The 27,016-nt window shown below is 33.6% G+C and overlaps 4 protein-coding genes, 1 long non-coding RNA gene and 1 other non-coding gene across 8 annotated transcripts; 2 read left to right on the top strand and 4 right to left on the bottom strand.

The window, feature by feature from the left end:
* Positions 1–939: 939 nt before the first annotated feature.
* On the bottom strand, positions 940–2,457 carry LOC108484399 (protein NUCLEAR FUSION DEFECTIVE 4). Its single transcript, XM_017788172.1, has one exon. It carries the CDS (start codon positions 2,455–2,457, stop codon positions 940–942), a length of 1,518 nt encoding a protein of 505 aa, XP_017643661.1.
* Positions 2,458–6,555: 4,098 nt separating this feature from the next.
* On the bottom strand, positions 6,556–7,532 carry LOC128293327 (uncharacterized). The gene is made up of 2 exons (XR_008283506.1): positions 7,467–7,532; positions 6,556–7,326 (listed from the first exon to the last, which is right to left on the bottom strand). It is a non-coding gene; the product is annotated as an uncharacterized LOC128293327 (long non-coding RNA).
* LOC108484400 (probable glucuronoxylan glucuronosyltransferase IRX7) lies at positions 6,946–9,246 on the top strand. 2 transcript variants are annotated; one of them, XM_017788173.2, is made up of 4 exons: positions 6,946–7,600; positions 7,685–8,049; positions 8,134–8,384; positions 8,464–9,246. In XM_017788173.2, exons 1-4 carry the CDS (start codon positions 7,312–7,314, stop codon positions 8,927–8,929), a joined length of 1,371 nt encoding a protein of 456 aa, XP_017643662.1. In that variant the 5' UTR covers positions 6,946–7,311; the 3' UTR covers positions 8,930–9,246. The 2 variants fall into 2 exon arrangements, with proteins under 2 accessions (XP_017643662.1, XP_052885112.1); XM_053029152.1 differs by having other exon boundaries at positions 7,312–8,049.
* Positions 9,247–9,931: 685 nt separating this feature from the next.
* Positions 9,932–10,024, bottom strand: TRNAY-GUA (transfer RNA tyrosine (anticodon GUA)). The gene is made up of 2 exons: positions 9,988–10,024; positions 9,932–9,967 (listed from the first exon to the last, which is right to left on the bottom strand). It is a non-coding gene; the product is annotated as a tRNA-Tyr (tRNA).
* A 1,201-nt stretch (positions 10,025–11,225) lies between these two features.
* Positions 11,226–13,491, bottom strand: LOC108485789 (xyloglucan endotransglucosylase/hydrolase protein 31). Its single transcript, XM_017789635.2, has 4 exons — positions 13,112–13,491; positions 12,890–12,990; positions 12,592–12,809; positions 11,226–12,073 (listed from the first exon to the last, which is right to left on the bottom strand). The coding sequence occupies exons 1-4, from the start codon at positions 13,335–13,337 to the stop codon at positions 11,713–11,715; spliced, it is 906 nt and encodes a 301-aa protein (XP_017645124.1). The 5' UTR covers positions 13,338–13,491; the 3' UTR covers positions 11,226–11,712.
* Positions 13,492–19,656: 6,165 nt separating this feature from the next.
* LOC108485960 (transcription factor RAX2-like) lies at positions 19,657–21,652 on the top strand. Of its 2 annotated transcripts, XM_017789796.2 has the most exons (3): positions 19,659–19,979; positions 20,076–20,205; positions 20,588–21,652. In XM_017789796.2, the coding sequence occupies exons 1-3, from the start codon at positions 19,844–19,846 to the stop codon at positions 21,288–21,290; spliced, it is 969 nt and encodes a 322-aa protein (XP_017645285.1). In that variant the 5' UTR covers positions 19,659–19,843; the 3' UTR covers positions 21,291–21,652. The 2 variants fall into 2 exon arrangements, with proteins under 2 accessions (XP_052884898.1, XP_017645285.1); XM_053028938.1 differs by having other exon boundaries at positions 19,657–20,205.
* Positions 21,653–27,016: the final 5,364 nt, after the last annotated feature.

Here is a 27,016-nt window from a genome sequence, read left to right as displayed (position 1 = left end):
AAAGGGAGAAAAAATGAATCAATAGTGTTAGCTAAGTAGATTGAAACAGATCACAAAAGAGAAATCTATGGATTTGAGTTGTTTTTTCTTGGTGATGGAAAATTGGGAATGTGATTTTATTTTAAAATAAATTAAGATTAAACCTTATTTATATATTTTTTTGGTTGTCCAATATATCCATTGGAGCGAGTTCAATGACTAACCTTTCGCGTTCGGGAAGTCTATTAAGCAGTAGATGTTAGTCATGAGTTTTAATGTTACTCTATATTGAGTGAGAATCGAACCCTCATTTATATTAAAAGATTGAGAATTAAAATGATAATTTTTATTTTAAGAAAATCAAAATTTAAGAAATATTTTCACGTTAAATTTCCTTTATAATTTTTAACAAAATGACCAAAATGAACATATTATGTAACGTAAGTGTCTAAATCACAAACTTTTATTTTAAATACCTAAAATAAATTTTTTTATACTTGAATAACTAATTATGTAATATACCCTATATGTCGGTAGTAACACTACTTTCAAAAAAAAAATGATAATAACTCTAATTTAGTGTTATATATATAGAAATGGTTTTGTGTTTGATTTAGTCCGATAAATTAGTGGTTAAAAATAAAAATAAAATTATTATGTAGGTGGGTATGAGGAAAAGAAAAAGTGTGGGTCCAAAAATTGAGGGTTGATATATACAAGGGTAGTTGATTTTGCAATTGTGCAATACAAAGAATGATTTAATTACGTACGTGATGGATGGATTTGAAATGGCTAGCTTGTTGTTTGAGCAACATGAGCAATTCTTCTTGGAAAATTCAATAGAATGAAAAAATATTCAAAATATATTTATATTACATGAGATGATGGGTTGATTTTTTATAATCGAAATAAAAACTTCGCTATATATTATCAGTATTTTCTTTGAACTTCTTGTATATGTCACTTTTGTAGAACTTGCGGGTTCTGGCCACTAAAACTAGAAGTCAAAATTATAAAAGGTAGCCTGTAACACCGAGGACCAATGCAAGTTAACTGTTTCACTTGCGACCGTGTTTGACCTTTTGCTGTAAGATCTTTCATTGCCTCTCTATCGTATAGAGGCCCTGTAAGTTTCACATTCAATATGTATGATCCAAGGGGACTAGCCATTTGCCCACAATTGAACAATGTAGAGAAGAACTTGAGGCCAAAAAGTTCAGAAATAATGGCGAAAATTAATGGCAGCTGTGCACCAAACGAGAATCCAATTATGATGGATGCTACATAGAGTGTACCTGGGGCTGGAAAGGCAACCAACAGGTAGCCTACGCACGAAATTAGAAGCACTATCGCCATCATGAGTGGGCGTGGAAGCTTGTACTTCACAATCAGGATTTCGGAAATAAATCCAGAAAAAACCCTCCCAAGGAAATTCCAGATGCTAACAAGCGACACAAAGCTAGTTACTGTTTTATTTGGATATCCAAGCGACTCACCAATTTGGCCCAGGTTGTCTACCGCAGTTAAGCTTGAGCCGAGTCCACAAAATGTTGCAAAAAACAGAATGCACATGTCTATGCTTGTTAGTGCTTGCAAAATTGTGTAGTCCTCTCCTCTCTTGGGCTTATCACACAAGGTAAGGAAACAGGATTTATCATCAAACATAGCCTCTTGTTTTGATTTATCCACTTCTCCGTTTGGTGTATTAATTGTTGTCTTGGTTGGCGGAATGATTGGTTGTTTCTTAAGCTTCCAAACCAGTAGTTCTTCTCGTATTGCAATAAAGAGAAGAGCGAATAGAAGAACACAAGCCACGGTGGTAACGCCAGCATAAGCTGATTTGGAGAAAGTAATGACTTTCTCAGTCAAAGTGATTGCCATGAGAAAAACTGCTAGAACAATTGAGATGAGGAGGAAATGGTGAAACACTCGCCCTTCATTGGGGTGCTTAACAGGCCTCAATGGTCGAATTGTGTACACAAATACTATTGAAATCGCGGCTGGAAACCATCCTATTAGAAGTGTGAGAGATTTGGAATCATTTCCATATACAGCCAAGTAAATTTGTGTCACAATAGCTCCGCTTAAGCCTGCATAGCCCTTTAACAGACCTATCAATGAACCCCTGCTTTCAGGGAAGTTCTTAACACTGACAACGAGTGCTCCTGTGTTGGCAAAGTTTTGAGAATTAGCTCCTATAATGATGTAAATGCACATTTGCCAAACCTTGGGCTTGGGGATTTTTTCTGTCACAGCTAACCATTTCATGAAATAGCCCCCAAAGTTGAGGGCAGCTCCAAGTAGGAGCACAAACCAGGTGGGTGTTACCTCCGCAACAAGCCCGGAAAGAACCCCGATATTACCACCAAGATCCTTGAAGAAGCCTAACAGATTGATTGTTGTCTGATCATAACAAAGAGTAGTCTTGATCTCGCTGGAGTAGGTGCCAAATAAGTACGTTGCACCAGCTCCAGCCATGATTAGAAAAGAAGCAAAAAGTTGAAACCATCGGCCTCTCAGAACTGTACCGTAAAAGGCAGCAATTCGTTACCTTCGGGCCCTTGTCTGTTCGACATGCTCCCCTTCTTATCGTCATCCATATTTTCCAATTTATGTATTTGTTGAGGCTATGGTTATGGAAATTGATATATATATATATATATATACATACAGAGGTTTTTTTTTTTTTTTTTTGTATAGAAAAGGAATACAAATAAGAAAATGTATGTTGTGTGCTGCAATAATATTTGGAAGGCCGCATTCTGTAAAATTGACACGGGTAGAAACTTTTTCCATTCAGAGTTCCTAGCATTTGATTTCGGTTCTAGTTTCAGACGGATGCCCTATTCTTATGGACATTTACTTCAGTCTATGCTTTTGTTTTTATTTTTGTAAAGACATGTAACTAACTATATGTCTATATATATATATTTCTAAAAAGATGTTATAATAGAATAAAAGGTTTGAGTTATGATGTTACCTTAATATCCAATCCTAGATTTTAAGGATTGAACTTCTCTTTTCCTGCGACTGAAATTCGAGTATTATACTAATAAAGCATAAGATGGCACATTATTTTTAATAATGCTCACTCCTACTCTCTTTTATATACATATATACACACTTGCGATTATCAGAAATTAATTTTTTCTTTTCTTTTTGGTATGACATGGTAGTCAAAAAGACTAAGAAAGAAATTTAATCAAGTCCATTTCTATCAACTGTGATTTCTGCTGAATCACATAAAAGGATATTAGCAATTCCAGTAGGTCATGGGTATGTATGAGCTAAGGAGGAAGGTGGTCCATTAATTAGTTTTGTAGAAAGGTGCAAAGGTCCATAAAATTGAGCCCTTCATTTCTATTCATACCGATACTAATAAAGATTCGTGGTTTAATGGATGTTGGTAAAGGAATCGGCTTTGTTCTATTCTCCCAGCCTTTCTGCACGGTCTGTTGGGCCTATGAATAAATACCAGACTGGCAGACAACCCACTCATAGTCATTCATCAAAGTCGAGATGGAAAAGAATGGCAAACATAACAAAAGATTGGGCCATCGATGGATGATCAAGTTCCTTGTTTCATTTAAATTTTCAAGCCTTACTGTTACCTAACACGAGCACACGGAAACATGATAATATGCTTATAATTTGCCCCCGTTACCAATAATTTACTACATTCCTTTGTCAGTTTCCCATACAAACATTTGGCCTAGCATGTGCACGGACAACTCACACTTCAAAGCTTAGGATTCATTGTCAGTGCCCGCAAAAATGTTTCAGCTCTTTATATTCATGGTCTTCCAATGGGGACCCTTTCAAGCCTCTTTCTCCAATGCTTTGATAACTTTTAGGGCAGGGAGCAGCCCTGCATTTGACAGGTTATTATTGGCTAACTATTTCAAGCTGTTTGATGGATGCAAGTTGTAGAGTATTCGACAAAGGAATATGATCCAAATAAACAGTAGAGGGGGCCTTCATGTTTCCAACTTTTTTTAAGGTTAATAGAATGGTCCCAAGATGGGTCCAGTGAGAGCAATAATATGAAAAGATCCAAGCTTAGAACTGCTCTATCTGCCTTGATATTACAGTTTGGTTCATACAAATATACTACGACGGCTTTCGGCCCTTCACGCTTCAGAAGGTAATATTCATCTATTTCATAATTTTCTTCTATTTTCTGTTGCACAAATATATAATATATTTACATATATACCGGAAGCTCCATTCATCTCTGTTCTAACTCCATCATGTCAGAGCAAAAGACTGAAATCTACAACAATCCATCTATCTTATCATGTAAGATAGGGAAATTTTGTTTATATTATGAATATACAATAAACTACCATTTCCACGTTGTGCTAGCTGTAGGTCAATTAAGCTTTGTTGAAGTGTATAAATTCTGTTTAAGAATAACTTTTTGAATGGAAAATCTTCAACTTTGGAAGTGTCATCACTAATTACATTAAAAAGTGTCATCACTGGCTTTTCAAGTTCACAACGACCACTCGTCGCAATGCAACCTCTTGTTCCATGTCAACTTTTTCTCCTGGATCGAATCACCTTAAGCTTTGGTCTTTCTTCTTTCTTTCCTTTTCACTGCTTCATATTGTGCTCATCATCTTCAAATGGTTTATTGTAATGTGACTAATGTTTGAAAATAGATGGTTAAGAATTTAATACTATAATTTTATCAAAACAAAAATAAAACTCATTGAGAATCCATTCTTTTGTAGTTTACTTTCAAAGACCTTTATATATGCCAGCAAAATTTAACTCAAGACCACCACAATGATAATGATATGTCTAAATCAAAAGCTCCATAATTACACTCTTGATGATGAAATGAAACTGATATATTGGCATAACTTCATCAAGACTGAATATATTTGGGGGTTGGGAGGGGTCAAGGCATTATTTAGGTGGTATGCTAAAGTAATTCCTTGACTTGTATTTGGAATCTCAACTTTCAAGTTGAAGTGATTGCTTCTTACCTCCAGGGTTCATTGAATTGTTTTTGATATTACACACCCTTAAAAATGTATATATGTTTGACATACTGCTTCCCGATTATTGGTTATGGGGTTATACTATTCAAATCTTTGTTATATACCCAACAACTATATGCTATGTTAGTTGAATGTATAATTTTCAATTCCAAGGTTTAAGATTCCAATTCTCGATATTTCTTCTTTTGTGACAGAAGAAAGCATGGGTGCCAGCTTCTTTAATTAAAAAAGAGATATGAAAAAGTAAAGGAAGGCGTTGTGAAATATGGACATCGGACATTGGTTTGGCAGCAAGAGATAGAAAAGAGCCAATATGATCCTGATTACTCCTCACTTGAGCGTGGAGATAAGGAATGGTTGACTAACATTAAGAAACGCAATCTGAAAACATTTTGGGTCCCCCAAGTTCCAGTTTATCCAGCTGCGGAATCGCCCGGAACTCCATGGTAACGCCGACCCATTTGTGGAAGAACTTGCTTTGGACACTCCCACAATTAAATTACCATTTCCTTTTATTCAAAGTTAATTAGGGAATTTGTATGACTTGTTTCGGTCAAATTCAGTTCACAACCATCTGCTTTAACTAAAACTTATATAATCAATTTGCGGGATACAAAATTTAAAGTTAGATGCCACACCTAGAGCAAGACTATTGAAACTAATGCATTAATTACCATTTAATTTGGTTATAAAATAAAAAAGAAGAATGATAATAATTATGAATGTTAGTTAAGTTAATAAGGTTGAATCTTCATTTTTGTCAACTAGTTTTTGTTTGTATATTTTTAAAAATGGGGAAAAAGAAAATCAAAGCCGCCCCCCAATTCTCATAGTCTTCCTGTGGAGGAAGTATTTGGTTGATCATCATGATTTCTTAGTATAGGTTATTGAAAAAAACAAAGGACCCGCAGACTACGAAGAAGCACAAGTCAGGCCGCGGGCGCTGCCCATAATATAAGGTAAAATAGTGTGTGGACAATTTCTGCAAACTTAATCTTATCCACATTTTCTCACTTTTGCTGAATTTTTCTACACTGTTCAAACTCAACAAAATTTTCTTTTCTTGCATCTAATCCTCAAGAGGGACCAATTCCCTCGCCTATAAATATATGTCAAAGCATAGGTTAATTATGTAATTATGAAAGTAATATTTTATTAAATAAAAAACCTTTTAAAACGAAGACGATAAAAAAGAAAATAAGAATATTTAAAACTTCCCCAATGGCATTGGTCATGCTGCTGAACTTTATGCCCAAAATATTTAGGTATGATATGATGAAACATTATATTAACATTTGGTAAAGAGCAAAAACAAAAGCTTCAAACAAGCAGTAGGTAAGATGGCATAAATTGTAGACACTCTCATTTGAATTGATGAAGCTTAAGATCTCGTCTTTTGAATGCTTTGGGATTTGTGATTCAAGTTTTAATTTTTAGTTCTAAAGGTTCTCTTTCTTTGAATAGTTGGTTATAAACATACCTGTGCTTGTATTCACTGGATACAAGTGAGATTTTTAACATATTTTCTATAACTTCAAATCATATAAAACCCCTTCTCCTTCCTTAATTTTAAATATACTTGAAGAATAAAGAGATAAAAATGAATAAATTTTGGGTCGTTTGGGATACCAATAATACAAATTGGACAACTATTATAATTCCCAAATTTAAGAACCTAATAAATACCACAAAGCCTTCCCTCTCCAACTTGGCAGTGGCAACCTTGAGTAAGAAACATCACAACCGCTGATCAAAAGCAAAATCTAACACCACAGAACTTGACCATACCTAAATTAGCATTTCATTAAAACCAAGCAGCCAGAGGTTTAATTTTCTTCTCAAGGCTACCATTTTGTTTTACCAAAAAACAGGCCCAACATGCTACATTCATACTAACTGACCAAGGCCATTCATGTCATTAAACACGTCAAAATCCTCACGGGACCAAAAACGGAGCATAGCGGAGTTCCATACTTCACCGCCATGTGATCTTTTTCTCTGTGTGTGTGTAAAAGTTTTTGTTTTTCTCCATTTCTATAAAATTTTCCAGTGATGAAAACTGAACTAAGCAGAATTGTTATTTATTAAGATAAACAACAAAGTCGTTCAATTGTTTTTGGTGCAAAAGCGAAGTGTGAACCAACCTGTACGCATCTATCTTCTAACAGAAAATCTTAAATTCCACTTCCTAGTCAAAACCAGAAACTGAGAACCCCATCTCAACTGCTTTAGTTTTGGACCAAGCTAAGTCCTTTGATCTTTATCAGGGAAAAAAAACACTTCTGCTTGCAGCTTCTGGTTTCTTTGATGTATTTCAAATGAGATGATGGCTTCAGAACTGCAAAAACTCATCAAGAAAAACAGAGGATTCTATGTTAAGATGAGGATATTACACAAAGGCAGACAACCTGAGAAAAGCCTCTTTTTTAGATACTACCAATGGATTCTTTGGTTTTCTTTTACCCTCTATTTTCTCACCTCTTTCTTCATTACTAACAAGCCAATCCAATTGTCTAAACCTCGTGCTTCTGGTTCCAAATTATCCTTACCTTCTCGTGTCCTGTTTGAATCTGTTAACAAAACTAGTCAACAACCTTATCTCAAAAACCCAGGTTTTTCTTTGCCTCTTTCATCAAGCTCTTCTTTTTTTCTTTTGAAAACCGATGTTATTAATGGTTTATTTCTCTCTCTGGCAGCGATGTTCAAAGATTTGAAGATATTCATCTATGAGTTACCATCGGAATACAATGAAAACTGGCTTTCCAACAAGCGATGCAGCAACCACTTGTTTGCCTCCGAAGTGGCCATTCATAGAGCCTTGTTGAACGCCGACGACTTTAGAACATTTGACCCTAAAGAAGCTGATTTCTTTTTCGTGCCTGTTTATGTCTCCTGCAACTTCAGTACCGTTAATGGTTTCCCTACCATTGTCCATGCTCGGTCTCTTTTATTCTCGGCTATCCAATTTATCACCAAAAACTACCCATTCTGGAACCGCTCCCAAGGTTTTGACCACATCTTCGTTGCTTCCCATGATTATGGAGCCTGCTTTCACGCCATGGTAAGCAAAAATTGTTCCTGCAAAAAAAAAATCCTTATTAATATCTCTAACCTGTCTTATATTATATTTTGTTTCTTTTTGTAGGAGGATAGAGCTATCGATAACGGGATTCCGGAGTTTTTGATGAACTCGATACTATTACAAACATTCGGGGTCAATTACAAGCACCCTTGTCAGGACGTTGAAAATGTTCTTATACCGCCTTATATATCGCCGGAAAGTATACGGAAGACCCTCGAGAAGGCTCCGTTGACTGGGAATCGAGACATCATGGTCTTTTTCAGGGGAAAAATGGAAGTCCACCCCACAAACGTTAGTGGAAAATTTTATAGCAAGTAAGCTCCAAAACCAAAGTTCATTGCATGTAGAATTACGTGGTTATTCATGTTTAATGTCATTTTGTTTTGCTTTTAGGAGGGTGAGGACGGAAATTTGGCGAAGGTATAAAGCAGATAGGAGGTTTTACTTGCAAAGACATAGATTTACCGGTTACCAGTCAGAAATTACACGGTCTGTTTTTTGTTTGTGTCCACTTGGATGGGCCCCCTGGAGTCCAAGGCTTGTTGAGTCCGTGGCTTTGGGCTGTGTCCCGGTGATCATAGCAGACGGTATCAGGCTGCCGTTCTCCTCCGCTGTGAAGTGGTCAGAGATTTCCCTCACGGTGGCGGAAAGGGAGGTTGGGAAGTTGGGGCAGATCCTGGAGCACGTAGCCGCGACCAATTTGTCTACCATTCAGAAGAACTTGTGGGACCCCGCTGTCAGGCGAGCCCTACTGTTCAATGATCACATGCAAAGAAGGGATGCTACGTGGCAGATTTTAACTTCGCTCTATAAAAAACTGAACCGGTCGTACAGGAGGTCAAGGGTTCCAAGCCAATAGGAAGAAAACACGTCGGATGAGTAGCCAGCTATAGGGGTAAAATTGGCAACGTGGATGTGGATGCATCCGTGCATGAATGGAGGACAGCTGGCTGTGGAGGTTGCTTGGATCGCCGGTGTCATATAATGAAAGCTTGATGAAATTATATCCTATATGGTGGGTCATTGGACCTACATAAAAGCATGAGAAATTTTTTTGTTTATTTATTAAATATTTGCCCAAACTAATGTGGTTAATACAAGATGACCTAACGTAACGGAGAAAGAGAAACAAATATTCGTGATAAATAACACACACATGGAATCATTTTTGGTTAAGGCAATCTGTATGACCATTTACTTGGTATCCTGTACTTTTCTTTTCTTTTTTTGAAAAAGTGATTTAAATTTGAATCCATGTTGAAGTTTTGAGCTGCTCAAATCCTGTAATGTTTGGAAATTAAAAAAGAGAGTATATATACCTTGAATCGAAGAACATGATTGAAAACGTCATGGGGAAAAGAAGGGGTTAGACGGCAGAATTTGTTGGAGAGGGAACTAAAATGGAATAATGAGGGGATGGGGAGTCAGAGGTGGCGGTGTCACTAAAACAATCCAACAGAACCATGGAGGGTTAGTGGGGCCAACACCCCGTTGTTAGCACTTAGCAGCAGATGAGTTTTTTAATTTCGGATTTCTTTCTTTGCGGCTTTCTATATCAGCTGCAACGGTTCCTCTTTCACTTGTATTAATATGTTATTGTTGAGTGAACGACGGGCGTTGGACTACCTCCAACTATATTTGGTGGTAAAAAAACAGTGTGGCTCACAACACACACAGACACAGGGTAAAGGCGCTTGTTTTTGTTTGCTGTGTCTCATTCATATTGGAAATACTGGGAGCGATGATGTTGCAACCAAATCCTAATTGGCAATTGGAGAATGTTAAAAGATGCTTTTCAGAGCAAGCCGATTGGAGAATGTTAAAAGATTCTTTTAAAAGCAAGTGTGGGGTAAAAAAATATTCCGACCTACCGGATTCGAACCAGTGACCTAAGGATGATCAGCTGGGTATAGCCCACTACAGTCCTCCGCTCTACCAACTGAGCTAAGGTCGGTTCTGTAACAAGTCGTTCATTTTCCATTTATGATCTATGGAAGCTGCTGACTCCCATGCTGGGTCTCGTTGAAAAAGCATCCAAGGACTTTGCTTAGTTTGAAACATGCATGGAACCATCCGACCAAAACTAGACTCAATATTTGACATTTGGTTTTGCAACCCAAGTAGCTCTTCACTCTCAAGCACATCATTCATTTTATTTATAATCTCCAAAAATTATAATTCTTTCAACTACCTTCATACATTCAAGCCTGAAAATTTTAATTGTCTTGTTAAGAAAATGTTTCTCAAACAGTTCATGAATATGAAGCGGGAGGGAAACGGATTAAAATCTGTTAGTAAATTGTTGTTAAAATTTTAAAAAATCTCTCAAATAATATAATAAAATTTTGACTGAGTTGTAAATTTAAGTATAACCATTATAAATTATAATCAATATGGGTTCAAATCTTTCCATAGATATATATTATTAACTTTTTTAAAATAAAAAAATTTAAAATATCCTTAAATAATATATTAATTATTATGAAATTAAATTAATACTTAATTAATTTATGATATCAACTCAATTAAAAATTTTATTAATAGTATATATAAAGAAGGATTAGCATTTAAACATGTATATAATGGCCCAAACAGAAATGAGTGGGCTGTGAACTCTTTCAAAGAAAAGAGTAGGCTGTAAACATGTAATGGCAATCAGGCCTTCCAAGTTCAGACAAACAAAAGCCACATGCATGAAGTTAATTTTCTCTTTTTTTATTTATTATATTTCAAATTACAAAAAGCTTTTTATTTTGTTGACCGACTCAAAAGGAAACTAATAAAAATTTGTGTTCAAGTTCTTAATTAAAATATTCTTACCCAAAACTCTTATTTTGGTAACCTTCACTTATTTCAAATTTATTGATATCTTAGATTTCAAAATATTCCTTTTGATTTTAAATTGGTAAGTTTAATATTTATTTTTATTAATAAGATATTTGTGTTTTAATTTAACTTTTATTTAATTTAATTTTTCACCTAATGTTATATTGTTTTTGTGTATTTGATTATTTGAATAAAAAATTTATGACTCAATTTTTATTTATCGATTAAGTAATTCACTAACAGTATTAATTAGGTATCATAAAAGAAGATACATTAATAATTCAAATATCATATTAAATATTTTCAAAGTACTAATATTACATTAGATATTTTAGTAAATGTACCAAATATTACATTATCCCATTAAAATTACTTAAAAGATAAAATCCAAGGTACACAAACTATTATTCTCACTGTTTCAAATTTGGCAAAAAGGGGTAGCAAATTCACATTCTTTCTATACCACAAAAAAAAAAGGAAAAAAAAAACCCCTTGCCATTGCCATTAAGAGTAGCAAACTTATAGGTGAAAAACTTTAGTAGCAAACTTAATACAAACAACATTCATTCATTGAAGGTCCCTTTTGGCCTTTTTTTTTGTTCTTTTAATATCAATCTCAATTTCTCCCACGCACTTTTCTTTCCTAATATAAAATTAAAAAGCACATTTTTTTTATCATTTTAATCCAACAAACAATGCAAACAATACAAATTAAACAACATAACCAGAGAAGCAAATCATAGAGGCTTCAGCCGCTAAGCAGGGCCCACCTCAAACCCCCCAAAATATTCGTGGACTAGTTTATAGCAATCTTAACTAGCACTCAGGCGTCTGAGTATGATCCCTCTTAGGGTCATGGCAATAGTCATACACCAAATAGTTCCTTTGCACCCAATTCATGGCCGACACTTGCTGTCGACTGAGGCTGCCGGAGCCAGATGGAGAGGCAGAGGGCGGGTGGCATGAGGCTGGGCTATTGGCGGTGCAACCACTTATTTTGAAGTTTGTATACCTACCAACAAAAGGTTGGTAGCTATAATCCGCTTTGTATCTTCCATTCTCGGTGGCCCATGATGATGCATCCCATACTGATCCGTACACCCACATCGGTCTCGTCGGAAACGTGGCGTCACTCTTCCTTGTGTACCTCCTAATGGGCACATCATCTACCAAAAATCTGTTCATTGTGTCATAAACCATGTAAACTTCATGAAACGATTTGCAGGGTATAACCAAAATTACAAGTTTGTTCCAAATGTTTATAGGCAGTGTTAGTGGGTTACGTTATTTGGATATATTTTTATTAGGAAACTTACAAAATGTGCACATCGCTTTTCATAATTATACAAAAGCATAAGTAACATAAATAATAACCTATCAATGTGATAAGTTGCAACACAACAATCTAAAGCACATAATTTAGAAATATCAATTTTGCTCATAAGCTTATAAACAGTAATTTTTTTTTATCATTACAAAATATGAATCTACATTAAAATTTTAATTTTTATATAATCGAAATTATAAAATATATATATGTCTTCCATCTTTTGCACCAAACTGCCAATGAAGAAGCTAATGAAAAGCTAGAAGGAAAAAAGAAGTCTTTTTTCCTTTTTTGCGTGTGTGTGTAAATAATGGAAATTTACCGCTAAAGTGTTGAGAAGAATATCGAAAAATAGGTGATATACTTACATAATCTCACTTGGTGTCCACAGAATTGCATAGTTATGGTAGTCTTGTGTAGGATCAAACCATAGATGAAACTTCATTTCCCTCCCAATTAAATTTCCATCCCCACTTCCTCTGATATACACATTGGTCTGCAGAGTATAGGGCTTATCTGGTGTTGTTCCAAGGAACTCTATATCAATTTCATCATGGTTTCCAGGATGATCTTCATTGTTTGAAAGCTGCCAATTTTTCAAATTTTAGAACATCATATTTAATTAGTTAAAGCTATTTTTAGCTCATTAATTTTAGAACATCATACATAGAGAGATGTAATAACTCCTGCTGTATAACCGGGTTGGAGCTTCATGGCAGCCCCAAAGTAACCAGATTGATACGGCTCAAGTGACTTGAATCCACTTCCTGTTTTCACCATGAATGCAAAGAATAAGCAAATAATTCTAATGAGTGATCATGTCCAGGACCATGAGAAGAACATCATGAAAAAGAAGAGAAGGAGGACAATGGAGTGTGGCAGACAAACCTGAGGTTTTATCAAGCCAGATTGTTAATGAGCCCTGGTATACTCTCTGATGCTGAGGACCCCATAGATTTCTAAACCCTTGGTTAAAGGTCACAGAACTAATCCTGGAGCTGGGGGAGTATCCAGGGGAAGGTGGACCCTGAGCATTGCCTGAGGCAATCATGAAAAAAGCTAAAAGCAGACAGAAAACTGGAGCCATAAAGGGGAGACAGAAAAGAGATGGCATTGAGTACCAGTCTATACCAGTAATGAAGCAGAAAGGACTGTATGGTTAAATGCAGATTGGGACCAAAAGTTGATGGTTTTGAAATTAGGTTTGTGTATGGAAAAATGTGGCTATAATGTTGGTATAAATAAGCAGATTGAAGGACCCAACATAGAGGTAAGGTGACAAGTCGGTTGATGCCTGATGGGGAAGTTATACATGGTGAAAATAAATGGGGGGAGGGGGGAACTGATGATAAAATATGAGGAAATTAAGATGCGTCGTTGATCTTGTGACACTGTACTTTTTGCTTTTCTGAGAAAATTTGCTACGTCTGTTTGCTCAGGTAGAAAGTAAAGTAAACAAAATGTAAAAGAGGGAAATTATTGGAAAGTTTCACGGGCAGAGCTGTCTTGGTTTGCTATGTTTAATAAACCTCACATAAATGCAGAGGATGTATGATCAATGAATTCTTGGATTATATTACGAATACAGTCGAACTTGAACGTTTCGCTTGTAGTGTTATCTGTAACTGTTGTAGATTGTTGGTATGATGAGGTTGATTCTCTGATTATTCATGTTATATTAAAGGAGTGATTCAATTACCGAATTCTTGTACTATTATATACTCATGTTGGTGTGAAGCTGACTTAAGTAACCTTTTATGGCCTACAAGAAAGAGCAAATCTATTATTCCAATTGGTCATTCGAAAAACAGAGCGGTTAACTTCTGATAATTAAATAAAGAATTATCCTACGCAGTGGAAAACTTTGTATTATATAAATTTGCGATTACCAACATTTCACCCATGAAAAGTAGAATTTTATTTATTAAGATGAAGCAACAAAGCACGTTGGAGTTATATTAAATCTTTGCTTTGTAATTTGAAGCTTGATACATAAATAGTCAACATTTTAGTGCAAAATTGAAGGGTTGGATAGGTTTTCATCAAACTCCCTTATCTGCTACAGCCCTATGTATCATATTTTTCCACCCTTTGTCCGATTTGTTGGCTAATTTTTAGATTAATTATGGCTTCAACTTTCCATTGGCAAGAAGATTGACTTGGCCGCATCCTAATTTTCTATCACATATCGGTTGATCAAAAAGTCCCCTACCGACACTAGGTGTTATCAGTGAGGAAAAACCCGGTCAATTTAAGTTTTGGGATTGCTGAAGTAGAAGTGGAGAATTTGTGATGCAAGTGGAGGTTCATTGAAATTAAGAAAAATAAGTGGAAGTGGATTTTGTGGGGGGACATATCGGGGGACAAAGTGGTTGTCAATATTTCGATGTAAAAGATTAAAACTTGTTAAACTACATGTGTGAATGGCTAGGCGGTCTTGATTATTTCTACAGGGGTATTATTTTCATACTTAATTATATACAGAGAGATGTAAGTAATTAGAGTACCTAATCTACCTTATAAAAACGGCAGTGTCAAGTTTGACAGATAAACGGAATATGATGAGTACACCAAGGGATCGATGTTACCCGAAAAGATGGGTTGGACGGCGAAAGCAAAACCATAACCATAACCATAACCATGGTTGCTTGGAAGCATCAACCACTCAAAAACATATAATCAGAGGAAATAAACACCGATTATAACAAAACAACCTTAATTAAGTCACCTAATAAATTTAAAACTCATGTCTCCTTGACAAGGCTAGGGGAATAAAAGTAACAGCACCCTCGACGATGTATGGATATCTCCATTTTCTTTTTCTAGTTTTAACTTGGGTTTCCAATGGAGCAAAAACTGTATATGCTTTGGCATGGGTAAACCGTCAAAATCCTTTCAATAGCCCCTGTCCCCTCATCTATATATAAAACGAAGCTACTTTCTTCTTTCTTACACGTGGCAGATCAGTATGGTTAAATTTTAGATTTAATTCCTCTAATATGCTTAATTTAAAATTTAATCTATATACTTTAATTTCTAACATAATTTGGTCTTTATAATTTTATAATGTTATTAATTAGCCCAAATAGTTAATATTATTATCTTTTCAATTAAAACATTATGTGGTTATATGTATTTTGAATATCCTAAGTTTTAGAGACTAACACGTGGCTTTCTATTTCTTTTACATTTGCTTTGCTTTTTTATATTATAACAAAATGGTCAAATTTCTCTTAAGAACAATATTTTAAATAGTCAATATTGCTAACTATTTCAATCAAAATGCTAACGTCAATTTTTGTTAAGAACGATATTCTAATAAAAGGAAATTATCATGATGATATCGAATGGATATTTTAAGAAAAATTATAATCGGTATTTCAATGTTATTTTCTTTTGTCACATGGCTACAAGATGAATTTTTAAAATTTTCAAACTGTCACTCTAGATAATTTAATAAAAGAATTTTAACGGTGGTATCAATTAGATCTAAATTTTTAAATATAAAAATAAAAGATTATATTCCAAAAGTAAAAGTGAGGAACTAAATTCTAAATATATAAAGTATATGGAAACTTGAAGTATACCTTAACATTTAAATTAATTTTACAAAACGGATAATTAACGTAACGTGAAACCATTCTAATTATGATGAAAGGAAAAGGGTAATAATTAAAAGGCAAAGATATAGTAGTTAAAAATTTCCCAGGATTCAATAAATTGACAGGTGTTTTATATCATTCAAAATCAAAATGAAAAATGAAAGTTACATGAAACTTTCAATACAAGCATTTACATTTTGTGCAGTGAACTCTACGACTGTTTTAATTGATACATCATATCAATTTCATACATTAATTTGGGTATCTAATAATTTTCGGCACGTATATGAGATTGCCTCTTTCTTAGACTATAATACCATGAAGAAGTTGACAAAACTGTCTAGTTCGAGTGCTTGGACGGCTGTGGCCTACTGCCATCGCCGACAAACCAACAACCTAATCTAAACCCTAAAACGTTTGAAATTTGTGTATGCTGAACAAATCCAGCACCTTAATACTGGATTTGGCTTTAAAACCAAATCAACCCTGCTCCAAACTTCCAATCCCAACTTATTATTGCTGAAGTAGATAAGGTAGTGTTTGAAAATTAAGATTTTAAAAATATAACATAATATATACATTTTATTCTTATCATGTACATGATAATTTACAATCTACTTACTTCTCTGTTTTGGTATCAATGAAAAAGAAGACAGGGAAAATTTGCTCTCTTTTTTTTTTGTTGGTAAAAAAGGGAAGGTAAGTTCATTTTCTTTGATTGTGTTTGTATGGTGGAAGTGAAAAGAGGTTGGGGACATAATTCGCAATTCAAGTAGAATAAGTGTCTTTCTTTTACATTTGAAAAAACTAGTGGCTGAAATGATGAAATGAAAGGGGTTCAGTTCTGGGAAAACAACTTGGATGATAAAAGGAGGCACAAACTGTAGGTTAACCCTGATTTAAGCAATAGTTTTTTTGGTACGACATGATTTAAGTCATCATTAGCTCGTAATGCGCTGCTGCCGCTTTAACCTCTTTATAAAGTTTTCAGTTCTATTGAACTTATATATTAAGCCCAATAAAGCAAGAACTTTCGGTAATCGTTTTAAGGGTTTGAAGCCCAAAAGGGAAGATTCCAGTTTTTAATTAAAAAAAATCATCCTTAAGGACCCATGTGGGGAAAGGATAAATAGTCAAGTAATGCCAATATTTGGTTGAATTTTTGCGTATATATTTTTTGCATTTTGGGCCACAAAAAGTAAAACATTTCCTTCAAGCTATATCATTTAATCAAGATTTTCATGATTTCACCACTCTTTTCAAGCTGCGTCTCTATACGCAATCCAAGGGATCATATTTCATGTACCCAAAAAGAATAAAACGTAAGCTTATTTCAAGTCTTTAAAAAAACGAATTTCATTATTGTATTTTTTTAATTCGTTTTACCATGATTTGTTTACAAATTTTGAATGGTTAAATGTCAGATTCTTCGTATTAACTATTCCCTTAATTTTCAACCTACAAATTTCTGGAAAGAAATTTTAAAAATAAAAAGTAAATTAATAAAATTTAAGTACATTTCTTATATAGAATAATAACTAGTATACATGTTAATTTATAATTGTTTTCAACTTACGTGCATTTAAATTTTGAATTTTTATTAAATAAAATTATTTTTAAAAATACATATTAAGTTATGAATGACTCATAATATATTAATAAATTTAAAATTTTGCAATCAAATAATAATACATGGATTAATATTTGAAAAATTAGTACGTAATGGAAAATTTTAACATCACATGCTGTGTTAAGAAATTCCCATGTGTATTAAATGAATAAATAAACAAATAATATTCCTTTAAATGAATAAACGGATCAATTTAATCCCTATATTATTAAAAAGAATTAAATAGATCTAAATTGTAATAGAACTAACATTTACTATATAAAAAATATACTGATTTCCAAACAAAAGATTTTGTTTACAAAATCATAAAAATTTTAAAAATATTAACTTTATTAAATAAATTAATATATTTTTAAGCAATAAATGTTAAGGAAGGTTAAGGGGTCATAATCTATAGACCTTTGACCTTATTTACGTGGACATTGCCGTCGTTAAATTTGATTATGAAGGCAATATCTGAGATATGCACGACGTAGTTACTCTTTCGTATAGGGCATACTAAATATGGAACTTCTAGAAACACAGAGGCAACGGTGCAAAAGTTGAATATGATGAAATGTAAAAATTAAAGTCAATAACTAGTTCATAATATTGATGATAGTAACCAAATTATTATAATAAAGAAGCAGGTAAAGCATGCAAAAATTTCTACCATAGTTTGCCAACCGTTGAGAAAGGCAAGAAAAACGAGACTGATCTTTTCCAAGAGTCAATGCAGATGATGAGTTGATGACACTCCACAATTTTTAGGGTTTATTTTTTTCGATGCTTACTTTTAACTAACCCAATCATATATTGATTTGACTAATTAACCATCTCTTTAAAATTGAATACTAACATTTTACAGTTTCTTAAACAAATTCAAAGATTCCATTGACAACAAGAGACAAAGCTAAAAGGACTACTCCTTTTCTAGAGAATTCATTTGAGATCAATTAGAATCTTATTACTTCCAATTTTTTTGTGTGTAGTAGCCTTTTACAAGTAAGATTGGGGGGTTAGGTGTTTTTCAATCATATGCTTTTTAGTTATCAGCATGCATATACGCTTATACATACAAACAAACATAACAGTATGTTGTAATGTGAAGGCACTAAGTACGTTGTATATTAATAAAAAAAAATTAAAAGTATGAATGCAAACAGAATAAGACAAGATTATCATGTTAAAGCATATATTCGACAACAATTATTAACTCGTAAGTTATTAAATAAACAATGTTTCAGCCAGCCGCCTTAAGCCATTTCAAACATTTTTAAAAATGTATAGACGTAATTATCATTCTAGGATGGTTTTAGAACATCCCCAAGGAAGTCTAATTACCGCACTACACAATTGGAAAATTAAGTTGAATTTTTATTATGACCTACAAAATATCGAGTTGCAGGGTCATCATTAATTCCCAGGGGGAAGGGCTCTATTCCAACCAAGATGGGCTAACTAGTTTGGAAATCAGTAGTGTTGGCCCTACTTTTATTTACTTTCTCGGCTATAGCAATAGCTTATGATGCTTCAATAGTTGGAAAGGTAGCATCGATGAATCAGTCGGAGACACCTGATCAGATGAGATGAAATTCCGGATAATTAATCAGATCCATGGGGACCCTTCGTTTCACTGCTGTGCTCATTATCAACTCCTCAACTCCTTTTTGATCAATTTTTTCAACTCCTCAAGTCACTGGGCATATGTGAATGGATTTAATGAACCTCCCACAAACAGGTTTCATTTTGTAGTTTGATGGGTTACATTGATAAGATTTGCAGCAATAAACATGATTTCAATCAGAAGTTATTGGATTTAATAAATGAATAAAACAATTAAGAGAAGGTAAATAATGATAATAACCCCACTTCTATCAAATCAAATAAAGAAGGTCTAATTACTTATCCTAGTTTTTATTCTTTTATCTGGTCTGATTTCAAGGAAAGAATATGAATGATTGACGTATGTAGTCGAAGTTTAATACTATATATGCTCCACTGCTAATAGTAAGCTTAATACTAACCTTTTATTTCATGGGATTTGCATTATACTTTGAGGAAAAGAAGGAAAAGCAAGACTTTTTTTTTAAAAAAAAAAAAAAGAAAGTTCTAAGTTATTGGGAACCAAAAATTTGAGATTGAAAGTTCTATTAGCTTAGCTAATTAAAAGGTGCCTATCATTTTGACTTCAGATGTACCCCTCAATAACTTAATCATTTATATATATTTTTTCTACTGTAACCAGTCTTTGTTATTAAAAGGCAGCAGGCACCACACCAGATCTCCCATGCACCAAAATTTACTTAGAAAGAGAGATCCTTTGGTTTCTTAAAGAGGTCAGCGTATATATCCAAGAGATCGTGTTGGAGAGAGATAAGGAAGACTGAAAGAGAGAGAGAGAGAGAGATGGGGAGAGCTCCTTGCTGCGACAAGGCAAACGTGAAGAAAGGGCCATGGTCCACTGAAGAAGACTCAAAGCTCAGGGAGTACATAGAGAAATATGGAACTGGTGGGAATTGGATTGCTCTCCCACAGAAAGCTGGTAACCATATATATAGAATCACAAACACAGATCTATACGCCTCTTTCTCTCTTTCTTGTAGTTTCTTATTAGTTAATTTTGTTGTCTTTAAATTAGGTCTGAAAAGATGTGGGAAGAGCTGCAGACTGAGATGGTTAAACTATCTCAGGCCCAACATTAAACATGGTGAATTCACTGATGAGGAAGATAGGATTATCTGCAGCCTGTTTGCCACCATTGGAAGCAGGTAGGTTTTCCTTAACTTGTCGTGATATCAAAGGAAAATATTTTAAGTACTATAGGAACACTCCAAATTTGTAAGGGTGTTTATTCATTTCCTTTTAACCAAAACTATCAGCTGCCTTGATGAGCGATGATTAATGAAATTTACCTAAAAGGGTAATAAATAAAAGAAAGAGAGATTTTTTTAAAGGGTTTTTATAGGAAAAAAACTTAAACTGAAGAACCATTTTACATCAAGAATTTGCCATTTTCAGATAATTCTTTATTCTTCTGCTTGCATGCCAAGTTCGGATTCAACACCATCATCTACTTACAACTGTAGCACAAAAGCATGGATTCTATTTACTTCTTATGGAACTTTTTCTTTTCTAACATGCAACTTGCAGATGGTCAATAATAGCTGCTCAGTTACCAGGAAGGACAGACAACGATATCAAAAACTACTGGAACACAAAGCTTAAGAAGAAACTCATGGCCATGAGCATGACTTCTCAACCCCATAGAAAACCACCACCATTCCCATCTTCTCATCACACTCCATCTGTTTCATTTCCATCTTTATCATCTCTGTACAAACACTGCACTACTTATCAGGATCCAACCAGATCTTTCACAGCCTTTGAACCAGTGGCATCGGTTCAAGCTGATCTATTGAACAATGGCAACACTACCTTGCCAACCAATTCTTCTCTAATTCACACCCCGGAGGCTTTGGTGAATTACATGCAGTATTATCCGGTGAAAGAAAATTTTCTCATGTTTGGGAGCGAATCAAGCTGCACCTCGTCTGATGGTAGCTCCGGCCACATCAGCTTTGGCAGAGAGATGAAGCAAGAAAACATGAGTCATTTTCAGGGTTTTTGTGCCACTAATGGTTATGAAGACAATCACAACTTCATGCTGAATCCTGGCACCAATAATGGAGGTAAAAATGTTAACCAATGGGCTGAGAAGCCAAGGGAGTACAATTTAGAAAATGATCTTGAAGATTTCAAGAGACTGATTAGCTCTAGCAGTAATAATTGCTGCAACAACAACTTCATTGATGAAAACAAGACACAAGAGAAAGTCATGTACTTCTACTACTGAATGGACTGACTGCAGGTGTAAAATCAGAAAGATTTTGATGGGGTAAGGGGCAAAGCTGAGGGAGATGGATTGACAGTGTAGAGATTCAGATTTAAGACTTTCAGTTTCTGGGGTTTTGTGTTCTGATGAAATGAAACATTTCTACTTTTGACAGTACATGGTAAAGCACTAAGCTTTTTATTTTGTGCAATTTTCTTTTAGACAAGCGATGATGATGATGTTAATGTTGTACGGTCAGTGGAACCCCCAATTGAAAATCAATGTTTATGAAAGCTAGAAAAGTAAGCATCATCGTTGAAGCACACAAAATCTCTGATATCAAGATAAACCCAAGCATGCACTGTTTTGTGTTTCCTGCTTTTAATTTATTCAATGTTGTTAGTGGATTTTCAAGACATTAGGCAGTGATTTAATTATCCTTGAAAAAGAAAATAATTGTATCCTTCCAACGAAGAGCAGTAGGATCTTTTTAGGTTCTCTGCTGGCACTGTTTGTCCAAAGTATTGAAAGCCCAAGAACCTTATTTTATTGAACTAAGTCAGACTTTAAAGCTGGAAACTTGTTTCCCATGTATTTAAAAACATAAAAAGGTGATGGTGGACGTTTTGGAATTTTATGGAGGAAGCGAAGCTTTTAAAAATGACTTTTGCAGCATCCCTCCCAAATTTTTTTATACAATCCTATTAATAAATTATATATATATATATATATATATAAATCTACCTATCTTAAAGAGTTGAACAGGTCGTCAACTCTACGCACATGTGTTATTGTGATTACAATAAACAATTGAAATGTTTGTTTGGAAGTAGTTGGTTTGATCAATCAGCATTTGAAAAAACTAAACATGATTTGAGTTTTCATTCATTGGTAGCAGTTTGGATTCGAGACAGGACATAAGTCGGACTATTGCTATAAGGATACATACATATCACAAGTATGTTACACAACCCACTTTTTTCTCTACCTCATTTAATTTCTCATTAGCATGGTAGTCTTTTTTTTAAAGAGAATTAACTAGAGTGATGATAGACTCTCTCTTCTTTTAGACTTAGGAGAAATTCACTTAATACCACCTTCAGCTTAAGATGGTATTTCTTTGTACAAAATCAAATTACAAATTAAAAGAGAAGGAATTACATCAACAAAATTTTGAATCTTAATTATTAAGGTTTCAAGTCCCTTATGCGGTTGACTAACAGGAGTGTCGGCAAGGCCCCATCCCCCTAAAATAGAAAATTTTCTATTTGGATTCTTTAGTTTTTTTTTTTAATTTTAAATTAATAATAGTAAAATTACACTTTACCCTCTCTAAAAATAATAATTTTTTATTTAAATCTTTAAAATTATAAAAATATAGGCTATTAAAATGGTAAAATTACATTTTCACTATTATAAAATTATAATTTAATTTGGACCCACCTAAAAAAAAATTTCTAACTTCGCTCCAATTGACTAAATTATTAATCTTTTGTAGTTGCAAATGACACAAGCTTAATTTGCTAAATTTGCCCATTCTTTTATCTTTTGTTGGATAACAATAGCTTCATTTAATGAAACAACACCAGCATGCCTGCTAGAGTTAAGCAACAACTAATAACAATAGCTATTAGAGTTTTTGTTGGGATCTAATTCTCTTATCATAGTATTTTCGGCTAACTATATTTGCATGTTTCAAATAAATTGGTTTAATAAAATATTCATTAATTACATTAATACCCTCTATATATTATATTCAATTTTTTTGCATGCAAATAAAAATAGAAGTAAATTTTGGCTCACTGGTTATCTAATGTTTAACTAATACTAAGCGATATTGTAACGCCCCCACACCCGAGACTGTCGCCGGAGTTGAGTATGAGGTGTTACTAAGCTTAGTTTAACATTTTTAGAACTTTGAATTATTTGTTTCTACATTCACAGCTTTTAAGCTGCTTGCATCACAGTCACAAGAAAAATCATATCTCGAGTTACGAAACTCGAAATTAAGATCCGTAAATTTTGCCTGAATCTAGACTCATAAAACTATCTACTAATTTTTTTCTAGAATTTTTGGTTGGGCCAATTAGTACAGTTTATTAGTTAAAGTTACCCCTGTTTCAAGACTCGACTGGTCTGACCTCTGTTTACTACAAACCACATTTCTCTCTGTACAAAATTCATATGACTATGAGGTTTGTTTATACTAAAACTAGACTCAATAAGGATTCTGAGGATATAAAATACACCACCTAATTATATCTTTACAATTTATGGTGAATTTCTAAAGTAGGAACAGGGATTCAGAAACTGCTATGACTCTGTTTCACTAAAATTAAAATATCTTCTAACATATACTTCCTTTACTTGTTTCATTTGTTTCATGTGAAACTAGACATAATAAGCTTCAATTTGATATGTATTTCACCACCAAATTCAATTTCTATGATTTTAGTAAATTTTCAAACTCGCGTTAGTATTGCTGCGGTATTCTGTTTATGGTAAATTTCATCCTTTTATGAGTTTTATGCACTAAGTATCTTAATAGTTTTCCTTAACATCAAACATAATCTAAACTAACCATTTTCATAATTTATCATTATCAAGCATTTCCTCAACCATTTCACAACCATACCATAAGATCATTTACACAAAATGGGTATATTGCTATACATGCCATACTTAAATTTACAAGCCATTTACCAAAAATCTTCGGATAGTGTGGTGAGCCTTCGACCTATCCCGACTCTGAAGTGGCTTGTCCAAAACTACAATGAGTAAGAAGGAGGAGTAAGCATAAATGCTTAGTAAGTTCATATGCAAATAATAAGTAACATAACAAACAGTTATACCAGTCAACATTAGCATACATCACTAAAACACATATCACATTTTAATCATTCTTCATCATCTTATTACCTTATCGTGGTTGTATCAATACTCAACCCGAGGGTTAAATACATACCTGTCCAAAATATCCATTTCATATCACTTACCAATACGTCTCTTTACATCTCAAATTTTCCTCCATTTGAGTAGAACTTTACCCGTTGAACACATCGAATATAATTCGGATACATGGATAACTTGCACATAAGTGCCACATATTCAATCAAGCAATCATGTAACCCGCCCATAAGCGAACTCGGACTCAACTCAACGAGCTCGGCGTTCACATCCATAAGTGAACTCGGGCTCAACTCAACGAGTTCGGATGCCTAGTTACATCTCACGAACTCGGACTCAACTCAACGAGTTCGGACATTCGCATCCATAAGTGAACTCGGACTCAACTCAACGAGTTCGGATGCTCAACCATCCTAGTGACATGTCACTTGTATCCTAATCTATTCCTAAGGTTCAAACGGGCTTTTCCTCGAACACTTATCCTTGCCGTCTTCCGTAGAATGCGAAATCAATACTCGGTAATAATTATATTTAACAAGTAGTTCACATAATTTACATATTATTTGAAATTAACCACAAAGCATACATTTCATAATAAAATTCAGCATAACACATAATTAATATCAATAACTTAAAAATAACAATTATGCTACATTATTTACACATGAACTTACCTTGGTACCAAAATACAAAGATTTTGCAATTTAGTCCACAATCTTTTCTTTTCCTCGATTGAGGTCGATTCCACGTCTTTCTTGATCTAAAATAACACATTTAGCTTATTTAATACTCACATTATCAAATTAATCCTTAACTCAAATTTTGGCAAAATTACAATTTTACCCCTAAACTTTTGCATATTTGCATTTTTGCCCCTAGGCTCGGGATTAAACTTTATTCCTTATTCTTATGTTTTACAACATGCTGATCACTTTTCTCTTCTATGGCAACATCAAATTCTCACTCTAACATGTACTTGTGACTATTAGGTATTTTTACCGATTAAGCCCTTTTACTCGTTTTTGCTTAAAACCAAGTAGCACAAGTTGTCTAACATAATTTAAAACCTCATATTCCATCATAAAACATCAAAATACACAAATTTCACCTATGGGTATTTTTCCAAATTTGATCCCTAACTTAAATTATTGCTAGCATAAGCTTTATCGAGCTACCGGGACTTCAAAAACGTAAAGATCATTAAAAACGGGGCTTGGAATCACTTACTATGAAGCTTGAAAGTTGAAGAAACCCCAGCTATGGAGAGAGGTAAGGTTCTGCTGGTAACTTGAAGAAGATGATACAATTTTATCATCTTTTTACCTTTTATTAATGTTAATAACCAAATGACCAAAATGCCCTCCTTACTAAACTTTCAAAAATTCCTTCCATGTCCTAATTTTGTCCATGAACTTAAAATTGGTCAAATTACCATTTAAGATCTCCTAATTAATATTCCAAAATAATTTCATACTAAAACTTCTAGAATACAAGTTTTGCAAATTATTCGATTTAGTCCCTAACCTCAATTTAAGCACTTTATGCATAGAATTTTATCACGAAATTTTCGCACAATCATGTAATCATACCATGAACCTCAAAATAATAATAAAATATTTTTTATTTTATTTATTTATTTATTTTACCACAATTTATGGTTTCGCAACCACTGTTCCGTTTAGGCCCTATTTCGGAATGTTACAGATATTACGTGGTGGGATCGTAATGCAAAAAAAAAAGATAATTTGTATTAATAGATGAACCTAAATATGTTCTTAGTCTAATAAAAAATGAGCAAACTTATTGAAAAACTAATGTGTCTTCTATCAAGTCCAATTGGGCAGATGTTTTGTTTTGAGCATTGAAGCAGATGACTCTCAAAAGATAGAGATATAGATGTGACTGAATGGACTGGCAGTGCATTAGACAAGATCCAAGTAAAATAGATCCGTTTATGGATTTATTCACTTGTAGCAATCATAGTGTGACATACATTAATCCTGAGTGGATGACGGACTATGTATGCATGACTTGTATACCTTTTTGTAAGTAAAAACCAGATTCAAATAGATAGGGGAACTAAAAGTTAGTGCGTTATTAGGTATATAACTTATGTAGTATGTAGCATCATTTATAATAGTGGAATTCATAACCCAACTAATAGGTAAATCATACGCTCTCATCGGCATTATATGATAGATGAAAACTAAATGTGGTCATTGGTCGTTTGTCTTTGTGATAAATGACTTAATTACTATTTGATAGTAATTGACTTTCGTAATGGTGTGTAATTATGGAGAGCTCAAGAATGATACTATAGTGGAATGACTTCGTGACTAAATATGTTTATAACTAATAAGGTGAAAAGTTAAAACTTAATTATAAATTATTTGAGCCTTAATTATATATGTCTAATCGGTTCATCTGCTAGCTTGTTGAAACCATAAATAAATTACATGTAAACCTAAATGAACAAAAATGAATGAAAATTATGAAGTTAGATAAATGAGCCGCTTTCGCAAATGAATGTATTTTCTCATTGTTTATAGAAATGACTTGATAATTAATTTAAAATTATCGAATTATCATTTAATTAATTATAATTAAATAATTAAATGTTCAAAAATAGAATTAAATTAATTATTATGAATCCGTTGAATATGGAAATTAAATATATTTCCTCATAAATTCTTTTACGATAAGATTGCCATTACTTTTAAGTTAAAATTGGATTTAAAAATTATTTAACCCGAAATTATTTTAGTTAATTTGATTAGATAAATTAATTAAATAAATAATGTTTATTTTGAGAAATAACAAATAAATATTAAGTTAGATTA

Source organism: Gossypium arboreum, chromosome 5 (assembly GCF_025698485.1).
Source record: "Gossypium arboreum isolate Shixiya-1 chromosome 5, ASM2569848v2, whole genome shotgun sequence".
NCBI lineage: Eukaryota > Viridiplantae > Streptophyta > Magnoliopsida > Malvales > Malvaceae > Gossypium > Gossypium arboreum.
The sequence above is the reverse complement of the archived record's forward strand: the minus strand, read 5'-3'. Positions and strand labels throughout refer to the sequence as shown.

Bases quoted from the DNA above. Each gene is read 5' to 3' on its own strand.
- LOC108484399 (XM_017788172.1), bottom strand. From the start codon at position 2,457: ATGGCTGGAGCTGGTGCAACGTACTTATTTGGCACCTACTCCAGCGAG.
- LOC108484400 (XM_053029152.1), top strand. From the start codon at position 7,312: ATGATGGCTTCAGAACTGCAAAAACTCATCAAGAAAAACAGAGGATTC. The intron at 8,050-8,133 runs GTAAGCAAAAAT...TTCTTTTTGTAG, and splicing joins GAGCCTGCTTTCACGCCATG to GAGGATAGAGCTATCGATAA. The intron at 8,385-8,463 runs GTAAGCTCCAAA...TTTTGCTTTTAG, and splicing joins AGTGGAAAATTTTATAGCAA to GAGGGTGAGGACGGAAATTT.
- LOC108485789 (XM_017789635.2), bottom strand. From the start codon at position 13,337: ATGCCATCTCTTTTCTGTCTCCCCTTTATGGCTCCAGTTTTCTGTCTG. The intron at 12,810-12,889 runs GTATGATGTTCT...AAAAATTGGCAG, and splicing joins GAGTTATTACATCTCTCTAT to CTTTCAAACAATGAAGATCA. The intron at 12,074-12,591 runs GTAAGTATATCA...CACAATGAACAG, and splicing joins TGGACACCAAGTGAGATTAT to ATTTTTGGTAGATGATGTGC.
- LOC108485960 (XM_053028938.1), top strand. From the start codon at position 19,844: ATGGGGAGAGCTCCTTGCTGCGACAAGGCAAACGTGAAGAAAGGGCCA. The intron at 20,206-20,587 runs GTAGGTTTTCCT...TGCAACTTGCAG, and splicing joins TTTGCCACCATTGGAAGCAG to ATGGTCAATAATAGCTGCTC.